The sequence below is a fragment of the Astyanax mexicanus genome, chromosome 5 (assembly GCF_023375975.1).
Source record: "Astyanax mexicanus isolate ESR-SI-001 chromosome 5, AstMex3_surface, whole genome shotgun sequence".
Lineage (NCBI taxonomy): Eukaryota > Metazoa > Chordata > Actinopteri > Characiformes > Acestrorhamphidae > Astyanax > Astyanax mexicanus.
The window spans coordinates 23,341,442-23,356,923 of NC_064412.1; the positions used below are offsets into that span (position 1 = coordinate 23,341,442).

General features: G+C 33.4%; 2 protein-coding genes across 5 annotated transcripts in view; both read right to left on the reverse strand.

The window, feature by feature from the left end:
* Positions 1-297: 297 nt before the first annotated feature.
* Positions 298-11,410, reverse strand: LOC107197605 (protein RoBo-1-like). Its single transcript, XM_049479634.1, has 6 exons — positions 10,910-11,410; positions 10,545-10,664; positions 10,216-10,386; positions 8,006-8,122; positions 1,718-1,836; positions 298-309 (listed from the first exon to the last, which is right to left on the reverse strand). Exons 1-6 carry the CDS (start codon positions 10,953-10,955, stop codon positions 298-300), a joined length of 585 nt encoding a protein of 194 aa, XP_049335591.1. The 5' UTR covers positions 10,956-11,410.
* A 1,432-nt stretch (positions 11,411-12,842) lies between these two features.
* Positions 12,843-15,482, reverse strand: part of kank4 (KN motif and ankyrin repeat domains 4) — a 65,910-nt gene continuing 63,270 nt past the window's right edge. For all 4 annotated transcript variants that reach the window (XM_007248178.4, XM_007248179.4, XM_007248177.4 and 1 more), the window contains one exon: positions 12,843-13,968. In XM_007248178.4, the coding sequence (XP_007248240.3) occupies positions 13,855-13,968 (114 nt within the window). In that variant the 3' untranslated portion in view covers positions 12,843-13,854. The remainder of the gene's footprint in view (positions 13,969-15,482) is intronic.

Below are 15,482 nucleotides of genomic sequence, written 5' to 3' on the forward strand. Positions count from 1 at the left end.
AATATTTGCATAATGATTACATTTCAATTCTTAGAATTGTTTCATTATTTAATTAAACTATTTATATATTATAAAGATTAACATTCATTGTTTTTTTAACTTTGTCAATTGTGACATAAAATGCTTGTGTTATAGTACTAGTACTATAGTAATAAGACTAATCTGACATCTGTTAGAATAATATATATTTTTTTATAATACAGTTTATGGTTATTATGTACAGATATCATAGGCTGCTTAAATTCTGCCTTAAAATCACATAACCTTGGTTAACTAGAGGAAACTGTCATGTTTGTATTAAGAACGCACCTGCAACAAACACCACAATGTCAAATTTAGACATTACCACAGATTTTTATATCAATTAACCCCTGAATATTTGAGTGGGGGAGTGTTTTTTTTTAAGAACTGTAGCATGAGGCTATTTAGCTAACTGTTTGTCTAATTTACAGGCTCACCTTTCATTGCTTTACTAGCTTAACTAGCTTACTACATGATAAAAAACAGATATGAGTAATTTTACAATGCTTCTAAGTGGATATAAAAAATATTACTCACCATATTATCATCCTCTGTCAGTCCATTTATCCCCAAAGCCTTTCATTTTGTGTCAGAAATGCAGGAATCTTACTCTAATGAAAGAAAAACCACAGTAAACAGAATAGGCATTTTTTTCTTCAGATTTTTGTTTCTAACTAGCTTTTCCAGCTGGCATTTCAATGTTGAGCCTTTAATAAACTATAGCTCACTTAAACTAGAAAATGCTATGGTTAACAGAGTGTTAACAATAAACTCACATCACTGTAGTAAAGCTATAGTATATATAAAGAATATATAATGTTACCCACCATTACCAATCTGATTCAACATCTAATAACACAACCGTAAAACAAATAGAAGATGAACAGAGCCCCAGGTATGGTGAAACGTTGGTGCTAAATTAAAAAGCAAAAAGAAATTAAACCACCTTTTTATCTCTGAATACAACCGTTTCTTGAAATTGTATGGTGATGAAATGTAAAATGCTCATTCAAAATGTTAATATTTGCACAACCATTTAACATTAAATGTTGTTTCAACATTGTTTCAGTGTTGTAACCACAACAAACATTACTTCAACCATATTTCAACCACATTTCAAGGTTTTGAAGGTCGGTTGTGTGCCAGCTGGGTTAGTTAGCGTTAGCTACAACCAGGTGAACACACTTCATGTCCTACAGAAACCTCAGTGAAGACCGTTTAATGTTTTAAATGAGATATAATATGTAATATATAGTTGTACTTCTTTTTTTTGTCTTGTTTAGAATTTACCTGACTTCAGAAGATATTTATAACTATTTCTGTGGATTTGTCCAGACTTTTTCAGCAGACTGAAGCCTCTCTAGTTACACAGGTAAAGTTAACCTTATTATGAATTGGTCTGTTTCCTCAGGTTAGCTTCAGTGCTATGCCTGCTAAACTCACTGCTGTTCAGTCAAGCTGAGGAGACCACCAGCACTTTTCCACACATTTGCCCACATAAAAGTCTTGTTGTTTGTTTGTTTAAAAGTCTGTAGTCGTTTTTTTTTCTGAAACTCATTTTATTTTAGATTTTTTTTTTATCATGAATTGGAAGGTCATTTTAATAAAATAGTCTATATTTTATCCTCTAACTCGCTTCATTAGAGAGCAGAAGGCAAATTAAAGAAAATCTCATATTCTTCAACAAGTTACACACAGGCCACAGCTCCATCCAGCTCGCCCTCCGTACAGCAGCAGCAGCTGTAGCCGCGGGGTTAGTTTGTGTACAGCGCTCCCGTCCGGCTGAAGACCGAACTGCAGCAGAGCGCAGCGGAGCTACAGAGAAGATCCAGAGAACCCAGACTGATCTTTTTACATTACATTACATTACATTACATTTGGCAGACGCTTTTGTCCAAAGCGACTTACAATAGTCAAGTACAATGTAAAATGAGTTTAAAGGTAAAACATCTTTGGATAGGGATAAAAGGAGGACAAAGGGGAATAATAGGATAGAGGAGTGAAGGAGGGGAAGAAGGAAATGGGGTTAGAAGTAGTTAGTGTGTTAGAGGTGTTAAGAGAGTAAGTGCTCTTTGAAGAGCTCTTTCTTCAGGAGTCTCTTAAAGATAGCGAGAGATTCTCCTGATCTGGTAGTGGAAGGTAGTTTGTTCCACCATTGGGGAACTCTGTATGAGAACTGTCTGGATTTGTGCTTTGTGTGAGTTTTTGGCAAAGCGAGGCGACGTTCACTGGAGGAGCGCAGCGGCCGGGAGGTAGCGTAAGCCTTCAGGAGCGAGTGCAGGTAGGAAGGAGCCTGTTCTGTCATCACCTTGTAGGCGATTGTAAGAGCTTTGAATTTGATGCGAGCATCAACTGGTAGCCAATGGAGCTCAATGAGCAGCGGGGTGACATGTGCCCGTTTTGGCTGGTTGAAGACCAGACGTGCTGCTGCGTTCTGGATCTGTGTGATTAATGATAACAGAGAGAGAGAGCAGATAATGAAGATCATTTACACTAATTAAAATTGATATAACTTTATTGTAAAGTCAGTGAGTAGCACCTTAATCCAGTGACAGCCTAGGCTTTAATACTTTTACTAAATTTTATTTGAATATATATTTTTTAAATATTTGAATTATATAAATGTAATAAATGTTGAACAGACTTTATTTAACATTGCCTCATATACTGTGGTTGTTAAAATTCTAAAGGCTTTGGTTATTATTATTATTATTATTATTATTATTATTATTATTATTATCAGTTTATACACTACAGGGGCAAAATATTATTATTAAAGAAGCTATTAGAAATAGAATACCAACAACATTTTCAGTACCTTTCTCATTTAATGTGCAATGTGTTTATTTCCTTATTTAATTTATTTCTACATTGTAGATTAATATTACAAACATGAAAATAATTAAGGGACATATCTCTCATCAAAGATAAATGTGCTACTTAGAACAATGTAAATTATAAAACAGTGGGTTAATGTTTTTTTACAAAATAATTTCACGTCTTCAATATAAAATTGTCTAAAATGTTAAATGTAAAAAAAAAAAATCATAAAAAGAAAAAAAACAAACTGAATGAGAAGCAGTGTTTCCAAAATTTTTACGGATACTGTACAGATTTGATGGAAGTAAAGTTTAATGCAAAAAATACAAATAAAGCCACAAAAAACATGACATTAAATCAGTGTTGAAATTACTGAAACGTTTAATAAAAAATTAAATTAAATAATTATAATAAAAAAATAATCATTATATTATTGAAATTTTAATGTTGATGTCACATGCTTTGGCTATCTTGGTTTATACATGTTTGTTATTGTATTAAATGTATTAAAAAAAATAAACATTTGAAATTTATTAAAATTCAGCTACATTGTTTGTTCAATTAATTTACATTACATGTGTCAAGTAATATAAAATATGTTTTTAGTGTTTAAAAACTATCAAACTGCTACCCTTAATAAGATAATGCACGCACACACACACACACACACACACTCCTTGGTGCAGTATATATATTTGTGTGTATTCATCCTTCTCTGAGAGCTGTCAAATAGCAAGAAGACTGGATGGTGATATCTAAACCATAAATAAATAAAAGAGAGCCCAAAGAGAAAGAGAGTCTGTGACACACACACACACACACACACACCGAACGTGTCCACACTATTAGAATGGACAGAGAGAGAGTGGGTCCCTGCATTCCTAGATAGTCATATTCATGCACATTTTATGGGAGACCTATGGGAAAAAAACCGAGGGGCATCCACAGCTCCTCCACACAGTGTTGGTTTTCTCTCCATCTCTCTCCTTTATCAGCTCAGGGGGGATTTCCTGCTCCAGGGGATCAAGGCAGGGCTCATGTCCAAAGAGTGCGATATCAAATTGCTGTGCAGGGACACTGAAACTGATATGGATATTATTATACCCTTACATTATTTGCTTGTTTATTTGAAATTATTTTTATTTTTTATTATTTATTATTTAATGTAATTGAATTACTCATTATTGGTTATATTCAGATCTAGAAAAAAATAAGAGAGCACTTAAAAATGATGAGTTTCTTCGATTTTACCAAATTGAAAACCTTTGGAATATAATCAAGAGGAAGATGGATGATCACAAGCCATCGAACCAAGCTAAACTCCCTGAACGTTTGCACCAGGAGTGGCATCAAGTTATCCAAAAAGCAGTGTGTAAGACTGGTGGAGGAGAACATGCCAAGATGCATGAAAACTGTAATGTTTTTTTTTCGCAGAGTTGTATATATGTTCACTTGCACTGCTGGTTTGTATAAGATTATTCTGTAATTTAGGCTGTAATAAATTACTTTATTTATTATGTTATTTTTAACTATGGCCTATTTAAAGCAGTTTTCATGACATACATGTGCTGCATAACAGAAACACTTCACAAAACCTCCCAGATATTTTGGAGATTGTCTAGCCATCACAATTTTGGAATTTTGGGTCTTTTTAAAGTGACTCAGACCCTAACATTGGCAATTTTCCTGCTTCCAATCGATTAACTTCGAGAAATTACTTTTGGATTGCTGCATAATATATCCCACCCGTTTACAGGCACCAGTAATGAGATGATAGTCATTTCAGTTGACGGTGGTCTTAATGTTATGGCTGATCAGTGGACAATCCTCCTAATGAAGGATGACCCTGCAGGCACATTACAGTATTAGACGTTATCATGATGTAAAATTTTAGTCATCTGACATCATGACCAACATTCAACATGAAATGAACATCTATTGACGTTGGTGGCCAGCTGGGGAGTAACAATGATATTATAAATATACAGATCTTGTGAATCATTTGTTTAACTATATGCAGGATATTAATGGTAAGTTGCTGCATGTAATAAGTTGTGAATGCTGCTTTGTGAATGTTTGTTTGTTTGTTTGTATGTTTGTGTTATTTATTTATTCCTGGGACTGGACAGCATTACCTCTGAATTATGGAGCAGACCCCTTTCTCTCCCTCTGTGAAAAATAACATCTGTCCAGCAAATGGAAAGCTTAGTGTGTCTGTATAATTTATGGTAAAAGCCTCCAGAGTATGACATAAAATATATATGGAGAACGACTGTAACAAAGAGAGCAAGAGAATGGGGCCAAGAAGATGGGAAGGGGGGCTGTGTGAAAGAAATCACAGAGCTCATAGTTCATTGTGAACATGTTACAGTAGACACCACCAACCACCAGGACATATGTCTCTATATAATACACAGTGCAGTCTGGGCTCTCCAGGAAAAGCAGATCTTCTTAAATGAACAGACATTCATGTGGCATGTGAATAAAAGAGAACAGCATAAGGCATTCAGTTTCAGATATCACCCCACAGAGAACAAGATAAAAGTATGACAAGTCCAAGATTAATACTTTAAATGCCATAATCTGGAGCCCCACTTTTTATTTTTTTTTATTTATTTTGAAAGATTTTCTGGTAAGATTTTGAAGGAAGGACTTGTGTAGGTTTCAATTTATGAGACACAAAACGATCTTAAACAAGGAGAACATATAGAACATTTTAAAGCTCAGCTGTTCATATAACTCTAGTTCCATATATATCACACACCAATACAAAAACAATTTAGTAAAGTAAAGTCTTATTATTATAATCAGGCTGAATTAAAGGTGATTGCTACGTAAGATTAAATGTGACCATTAAGCTCAAAGGTTCAGTTTATTGCATAAAGAAAGTCCTAGTAGAGTCCTAGTTGCGAAACCACACAATCACAATAAACATCCTTAATATTACAAAATGTTTTTCTCTTTGTTTTGCATTAAGAAAGCTCAAAATCTGTCCCAACCACTGCATTTTAAATACTGTCATATCATAAAGAAATATGGATTCCTTTTATTCAACAGCAAACCTGCTCAAATAACTGCTGTTCATTTGTCTATAAAGAATCATGGGCTATAGTAAAGAACCCTTAAAGAACCCCTATTTAAGAATCTTCCGCTGAGGTCCTGACGACCTTAACTCTGCCACTGAAGAGCTTCTGTCCTTCAGATTACACCTACACCCCAAATCTAACACACCCCATTTAACTGACCATGCACTCCTGAAGACATAATTAGATGGATCAGGTGGGATTGATTAGTGGTTAGAGCAAAGGTCAACTGGAAGGTAGTCCTCTATGAGCAGGGTTGGTGATGCCTGAGCTACAGAATGAAATTACAATCAAACATTGCCATCTAGTGGTTACTGGAATGTAGTTAGCTGCACAAATACAGCTATAAAAAAAAATAAGAGACCACTTCAGTTTCTGAATTAGTTTTTCTGATTTTGCTATGTATAGGTATATGTTTGAGGAAAACGAACATTGTGGTTTTATTCTATAAACTAAGGACAACATTTTTCCCAAATAGAAATATTGTCATTTAGAGCATTTATTTGCAGAAAATGAGAAATGGCTGAATAAGCAAAAAAGGCCCTTTCAGACCTCAAATAATGCAAAGAAAACAAGTTCATATTCATAAAGTTTTAAGAGTTCAAACATCAATATTTGGTGGAATAACCCTGGTTTTTAATCACAGTTTTCATGCATAATGGCATGTTCTCCTCCACCAGTCTTACACACTGCTTTTGGATAACTTTATGCCACTCTTGGTGCAAAAATTCATGCAATTCAGCTTGGTTTGATGGCTTGTGATCATTCATCTTTCTCTTGGTTATATTCCAGAGGTTTTCAATTTGGGAAAATCAAAGAAACTCATTATTTTTAAGTGGTCTGTTATTTTTTCCAGAGCATACATATTGTCCAAAGCTTTTCTTTCAGATGCTTAAAATTCAGCTTGTAGATAAGGGGGTTCAAACCAGGCTGTCTACATTGGGGCGGTGGTGTGACTGCATGTTTTTATTCTAAACAACCAGCAGCTCACCCAATTTTACTATATACAGGTAATTAGACGGTCAGTCTGTATGGCTTGAATTAAAACCTGACTCTATAAACTTTAACTTTGTTTTTTAGGTTGTGCTTATCTGAGTTTTAATTCCAAGTCCACACATCAAACTGGATTACTTTTTCATTTATTCATTTCAGCTTTAATGTTTTTTTCTCTGTCTTTTGCAAACAACAGTTTGGCAGCAAAACATTTTTTTTGGTTTTAAATAAAATACCCATCTCTCATTGATCTATGAATGCTTAATCATACCATCATTCGAAATTAATTCCTCATATCTAAATGTCACTAAAACAACAATTTATTACAAGCAAAAAATAAAATACATAAATATGTGATTAGAAAGAGTATGATGACAGCAGGTAGCACCACCATGGCTTTGTTCCCACTGTGTATGATTCCTGAAGAACATGTGGCGTTTACAGATCTATACGCTTCACACATACTTTTAGACACACATCCCATGGCAGTTGTGTTTGTGCCTGAAAGGAGAAAGGATTAAAAAAATATATATTACAAATATTAGGCTTAATATTTAATATTAACTATTAACCCAAAGCCTGAGGTAATCTGATAATCCTTGTCATTTATTAAAATAACACCTACCTAATATATATATATATATTTTTTTTTTTCCCCAAAGTGCTAAACATTCTTTTAGTAGGCACAAACTCATCTACAATGATCTGAAACTAGTCTACTTTTTGAATAAATCTCCCCTAAACACAGATTTGTCAAAAGCATACTTTCAAAGGTGCTGATGTAACATTAAAAATCACACTGCTAACATTTCTTTTTTCAGTTTAATGTTTTTCAGGGTACAGCTGGATTCCAAGCCACATAACCTTGTATAAATTAATATGTACCTCTTTTTAAAGATTTATTTTATCTAACTAAAGTCAAATAGGCCAACAAATAATAAAAAAGAAATATATATATATAAATATAAATATAAATTATTATTCTGCAATAATTTACACATTTGAAATGTGAGAAACACAAAACATGCTTTGATTTAAAAATAAAAATCTTATGTAAATGATACTGCAAATGTAAAAGGTAAACTAACCTGCATAATTCATACAGTATTCTTGAATTCCTACACAGGACACAGTAGTGTTGCAGGTTGTGTCCAGGTAACTGCTGCAGGCTGCACATTTTAGTCCATTAGGGGTGTTGTCAGGTTCTGTGAAATAAGACACACCAGCTACATTAAAGCAGTGCTGTCCAATCCAAAGTAATTGGACAATAAATTAGGAAAACCCCCAAAAAACGTAAATGAATTTTTTTTACAATGATGCACAAAATGATCTGAAACTTTTGTTTGAAAAACAAAGTGCGTAGAATAGTCCGATCACAATGCTAATTTAAGCCGTTTTCCGCAAAATCAGCTGTGACTTTTTCTTGAGCCCTAAGCAGAACATCTTTGTGTCTCAGTGCACTCCTAACCACTGCATTAGGTAAGTAAATGTATCTAGTTATTATTGTCTTTTAGATAGCCGTACTGAAAATCTTTGTACAGAATGTACTGAAGATGCACTGAAGCATCCACTGTAAATATAGACTACCATCAGACTGAGCAAACTGGAGACTGATCTGTCTGGATGTTAGAGGTCTTAGATCTGTGAGACTCCTTCGTCTTTTGTTAGCAATCTGTTGAATAAGCTCAGTGTAAGATTAGTTTATCTGCTGAATATTTATAGTACTTTATTACATGTTGCACAAGTGTTAATACATTTATACAGAACATATATACTGTATGTCTGTATGTTGGAATACGCTGTACATTTAGGTAATCAATAAATATTTGGAAGAATTTGAATGCTTTTAAAGGTCTAATTTCATATTTTTGTGGTGGTCTTTAGTATGAATGAATGCTCCGATTTTTTTTTTTAGTGTTCTGGTTCTCCTGTTTCAGACTGTTTTAGTTCAGTGGAGAAGTGGAAAGGAAAAACTAGGGAATTTCGGCTTATGAATGTTCAGCTCTGCAGTAGGAGGTCAGAAGCCAGGGTGGTCTAGGCCATGAATTCTAATTTATGGGTTGACATCATTCGGGGGTCTTTTACTGATTGGCTCATTTTTCTGTCTGTTTTCTTTTATTGGCTAATGCAGGCAATGGGGTAGAAGAACAGTTTCACATGCAGCTTGCATATACAACTCTCAGGTATCCTAGTGTATTTTAAAAAGAGCAAGTACTAATTGGTTTCTAGCCAAATTAAACCTTTTTACAATTTACACATTTTAATTATTAATTTAGTTAACGTAAAGTGTACTGTATTCGGGAGTGTACTGTATCAAATAAAATGAAATTAAATACATAATTAAATTTTCATGGCACTTTTTTACAAAGTATGCTGCCACAAAACAGCATTACAGAAATGTAGCAGCAGGATAGAGAATCAGACAAAGATTGAACATAAAACACAGAACCACTAGTGAGTGACAGACACATTACTGCACACTATAAGTCTGATAAGTGCATTTTATTAACACTTTCAGACATTACAATGGACCTACATCCATTACAATGGACATAATTTTATTTCTTTATTTTTAAATGTTTTGTTGCACATAAAATTGTTTTTAGAGCTTTTGTTCATTAGAATAGACCATTAACCAGCCAATGAACAAGTTTATAAAGCAATGAAACATTAGCTTGGTCCCGCCCACTGCACTGGAAAAACAGTAGTACTAGAGCCATTGAGGCAAAGTAACAACTAATTTTTACTAATTTAATGTGATTTAGAATTTTTTTTAATCAGTTTTTTCTTTACTGTTTAGGGATTTTTTTAAATAAAAAAGGTCAATAACTATAACTATAACTATAACACACAGGCTTCCAATGCAATGAAAAAAAAAAGCTATTAAACAATTTAATTAATTGGATTTATTTGCTATACAGATTTTTTAGTATAATATTAAAGTATTATTTTCTGTATATTAAAGGCAGAAAACATCACTGGAGATAATTTAGATCTGAAAGGGTTAATGTTACCATAGGCCAACAATGAGTCTTGATAGGATAGTAGGCTACTTAAAAATCAAATTGTGATTCACTCTTTGTTGTAAATCACAAATTATAAATCATTGTATTGTGGATTACAGTATAATTACTAAAACTTAAATATCTGTTGTATATATTTATATACTCACTGAAAAGAACCCCTTCTCTGCATACTTTCACAAAAACTCCAAATATTCAGTATACCAGAAAACAAAAGTCAATACACACGAGTACATTTAAAAAAAAAAAAAAAAAAAAAAAAAAAAGTAATTTACCTGGGATGTTGATGTTATTGCAATTACTGGAATTACAGCAGGAGAAAAAATAAAAGAAACTTGATGATCCAAAGTTGCTTGAGTACGTTATGCCTGAAGAAGATGCATTCAGCTGAGCGCAGAGTGTATTAGACATACAAGAACGTATAACTGACGAGCCATTCCCAAGTCCTAGGCAGACATGTGAAAATAATATTTACGTGTTATCATTAGTGCCAGTTCTGAAATGTTTTTTTTTTTTTTTTTTGTATTTAGCTACAGTTACTGGTAGCATGTATTAAAACCTGATGTTATATATTTAAAATGTAGAGGACACTCCCAAGACTCACCTGATTCAGCAAAATCAATTCTCCATGCATTACACATTGTGCCTGTTTCACACTGGCTTGAGTTTGTGGTGCTGCACTGACCTGAATCACTAACACACCGAAGGCAGTGCAGTGTGTGTACTAAGAGAAAATAGGTACAAAATCTATCAAAATGAAACAATGTATTTATTTTTTATTTTAGATGCATGCTAGAACATAAGGAAAAAATTTATGTATTTCTACTAACTGAGCTTGTCAAGAGAAAATGTCTGTAATCATTTAATTTAAACACAATTTTAACATAATAATAACTACTACTACTACTTTTCCTACTACAAAAAAATAAAATAAAATAATAATAATAGGAAACCAATTCTCAGTTTTACCTGAGTAGACGAGGGAAAAGAAATACAAGCCCAGAAACAGCTTCATTCTGGTGGACTAATGTTGACTGAATTCTGCATAGGTGAAGAGTAAAGTTTACATATGAAGCACTCATCAGGTTTCGTTTACTGTTTCGGTCTTGAAAACGGCCGTGAAGTAATATCCTGTTAACCATGGTTGAAAGATTAAGAAGAAAAACAGACAAATATACAGATGAATGCACACAGTGTTACACAGCAAATTTCTAAAGGTGAATAATCTAGTGATAGACTTAGAAAAATGTGTGAAAATGTTTTCACAGGGGTAAACTTTAAAAGTGTAGTTTTTCAGAGTTTATTTGCATAATGGCTGCATGTCAGCCCTCATTCACTGTTAGCGTGTCGTACTCACCGCCAGGGACCACTTTCACTGGGTACACATAGACGACACCTGCGTCAAACACAGTTTATTGAAATCCCTATTCAAACACACTCTTTAACAATGTAAAGACGGATTTGAGGGGCTGTTGGTTTAACATAAGGTTATGTACATAAAGTTACATAAAGTTATGGTACTTTGACACAGATCCTTTAAGTTTGCATCTAAACATGAATGTATGTTTTTCAACCCAAAAAATTACCTTTTTTTACCATACTTAAATATTTATTGTAGATATAATCTACACACAAGGTATACTCTGCCATGGCTACGCCCACAACAAATTTTATTGGGCAGGGATGGTTTGGGGCTTGGCGATGAATTAATTATTACATTATATTACATTTGGCAGATGCTTTTGTCCAAAGTGACTTACGGTAATGATGTACATCTAGCAATAAAAGACATAAAAGTTCAAGGTAACAAAACATTTTAGATATAGCCTAAAGGAGGCCAAAGGTAAATAATGGGATAGAGGAGGAAAGAAAGGGAAGAAGGAAATGAGGTTAGAAGTAATTAGTTTGTTAAAGGTGTTAGGAGAGTAAGTACTCTTTGAAGAGCTGAAGAGAAAATAGAGATGTTTATTGGAGTGAATCATTTTCCACAAATAACCATATATCAACCACTTTTCAGTTTTGGCAGGAATCAGTTATTCTTTCTTTCTTTTTTTTCAATTTGGACAACATTTTTACATAAATAAAATGATTTTGTGAACTGATATTTACTAATTTGTGAAAGCACTTAACTTACAATAGTAAAGAAAATATATAGGTATTTGGATATAAAAGTTTTTTTTTTTGGTAATGCTCAATTAAAGTCACTTTCTTATCATTATTAACCCTTTTCTTTAGAAGAAATGTTGAAGAAATGTTTGGAATCATACCCGAATATTTTCTCTACTGCCATGATTGGTAACATTTTTTTTTTTTCAATTTGGACAACTTTTACATAAATAAAATGCTTTTTTAGACTTATACTTACTAATTCGTAAAAGCACTTAACTTACAATAGTAAAGAAAATATATAGGTATTTGGATATAAATGTTTTTTTTTTGTTGGAAATGCTCAATTAAAAAGTCACTTTATCATTATTAATGTATAATTTAGGACACTATTCGTTAAAGAAATGTTTAAGAAATGTTTGGAATCTGCCATGATTGGTAACGAGACTACCTAAGATTGGTAACAATTGCTGTTATAAGAAATTGTAGGTAATAGGCCACTGCCAAGTTCACTTTTAGCAGCCCTCAAAGGACAGTTTAGTAAGAGAAGCTAGAGGACGCTTGTGATCACACAAATAAATACACAAACAATACATTAGTGCAAGCGTTCCAGTTTTGGACTGGAGGTATAGAACACTGCTCTGATCAGAGCTGGCCTGACTTTACTCTTGAATTACTTGATAAGATTGATAAGAAGCAGAATCATTGAGAGATGTTTTGTTAGACCAGTAAATTAAAGAGATTTTCAACATTAAAAGGTCATGTCAGTCAAAAAAAACCCCCAAAAAAACACACGTTTTAATGCTTCCAATGTATTTTTATTAATTTTAATTTACCTTGTTTATTGTCATTTTTAGACCCATAGGTAATCATAATATATGCTGGTTTATTAAATACCAAAGCACAATTTTCTTCAACATGTGTATATTTGGGTAAGCATATCGTTTTAAGACACGTAAGACTCTTCATACATTTAATAGTAAATCTTTCTTTTGGGGGAAGGTCAGGTCGTTAAAGCACTTGGCAGGAAGATGTGACATTTCAGAGTCCAGAATAAGCTTGACGCTTTCTGTGTGTCTCTGCTTCATCAACATCTTCTGTTGGAGAGTTACCCTGGCATTGTTTCAGTCACATACTAAAAACGAACGTGCTCTGTTTTTAATACTGGAATTAAGCAATTGAGCTGCTTTACCTGGCCACAGTCATATTGGAAGACATAATGCTCATCATCAGGTTATAGTTAGACAGGCTTTATATATATATATATATATATATATATATATATATATATATATATATATATATATATATATATATATATATTACAGAAGAGAATAAAAAAATCAGTACAACAAAGTGCAATATAAAATAAATATAGTGTGTATCTGATAGACTCTGTAATAACATTCATGTATAATGCTCTACTTGACAAAAATATAATAACGTTTTAAAACAGGACAAAACATAAAACAATGTACCATGCTCGATACACATTAAGTTAAGAGCTTGAAGGTAGCTGTGCTTCAGAGGAACTGAAGAGATTCAGCTGCTGCTTTGCAAAGTTCAGGGAAGCGTTATGGATTGAAGTCCACTTCTCATAGGCCGTTTCAGATTTCAGTCATATATATATACTGTATATACGTGTGTGTGTATATGTGTGTGTGTGTATTGGACGGAATATCGGCAACTAACTGGTACATTCTGTTCCTGCAGTTGCGTTTCTCATGAGAGCCAGTTTGGTTGGTTGAGGCAGAGGGTGAATGCAGGTATTGTTGGCCGTAAAGAGGAAGAATGTAATCTCTGCAGCCTCAGAGAAGACCTGCCGCTTGTGAACTTCCAGCTTTTTCAGCATGGGCCTTCAGCAGGTCGACGATTTCAGGGTGAGAGGCCTTGATAGCCACAGACAGTGCAGTGTGTCCCGCCTATAAAAACAAAACATATAGACATATAAACATATTAATATACACACATGCACTTTATTCTTAATTTAAAACTATCATCTACACTACAGATCAGCAGTCTGATTGTGCAAGTTTACATAATTTGGGGAACACCCGGAAGCTCTATAACAAAAATTGAAGTTTTAGATAGAGAAACCTGAAGTAACAATTTACTTAATAAAAATAAGACAGAAAACTTGACAACAAAACAATGTACACTGAGAACTACAATGTAACATCATCTTTACATTCAATTACTAATTTTTTCAAAGAATTCTTTGCTGACATCATTAAACCAGCATGTTTAGTGAACTCCCTGGATTAAATGAATTAATACTGTACATAAAATAACAAAGACTGATAAGTGGTATATTATATATATATATATATATATATATATATATATATATATATATATATATATATATATATATATATATATATATATATATATATATTAGGTGATTCTCAACATATGAACAGTAATGTATGTTTATTCTGTAGTGGAGCGTTCACATTTTGTATAAAAGGAAAAATTGTAATTGTATATTATTACATACATTTCTGCAAATTTCTAAATTGTTGTATCATAAAATGATCAATTATTTTCTTTACTTTTTATTTTAAGTGCCTTAATAAATGAGTAATAGAAGTCTAAATAAAGCACATTATTAATTTTATTTCTAATTTTTCCCATTTTCTTCTCAATTTAAACGGCCAATTACCCAACCCACTCATTAGGACTCCCCTATCACTAGTAATGCCCCAACACACCAGGAGGGTGAAAACTAACACATGCTTTCTCCAATACATGTGAAGTCAGCCACCGCTTCTTTTCGAGCTGCTGCTGATGCAGCATTTCTGAGCAGCCAGCGCGCTTGGAGGAAAGCGCAGCGGCTCGGCTCCGGTACATCAGCTCACAGACGCCCTGTGCTGCAGACATCACCCTAGGAGTGATGTGGGGAGAGATCTACCCACCCGGAGGAAGCGGGGGCAATTGTGCTCCCTCTGAGCGCCAGCAGCTTGATGGCAAAGCTGAATGAGCGCGGGTTCAAACCTGCGACCTCCCGCTCATAGTGGCAGAGCTTTAGACCGCTGGAACGCTTGGCGCCCCCACATTATAGTTTTTTATGTTATTTTTTGTAAAAGAAAGAAACATGTATTTCTCCCAAAAGGGAGTCTCAATTGTTGAAACCAAAGGCAACTGTTGTGTAAAACGTAAGATGTTTATTTTTTTTAGCAACTGTTTGACCCAATTTAATTATGATTCACAAATTAAGAATTAATAGAATTAATACCAAATATTATTATTACAAATGAATGAAGAGAAACTCTAAATTGAAAAGCCATTTGTTTGACTCTTTCTTTATTTGGATATTTACAGAAATGAAAATTTCTATGGTTTCTGAAAGGTTTTAGTTAGTAATATTTCTTCTAATTTGCCATAATGTTTAGCTAAAACTTGCTTGTAAAGATTATTCTCAATATTGTGTTAC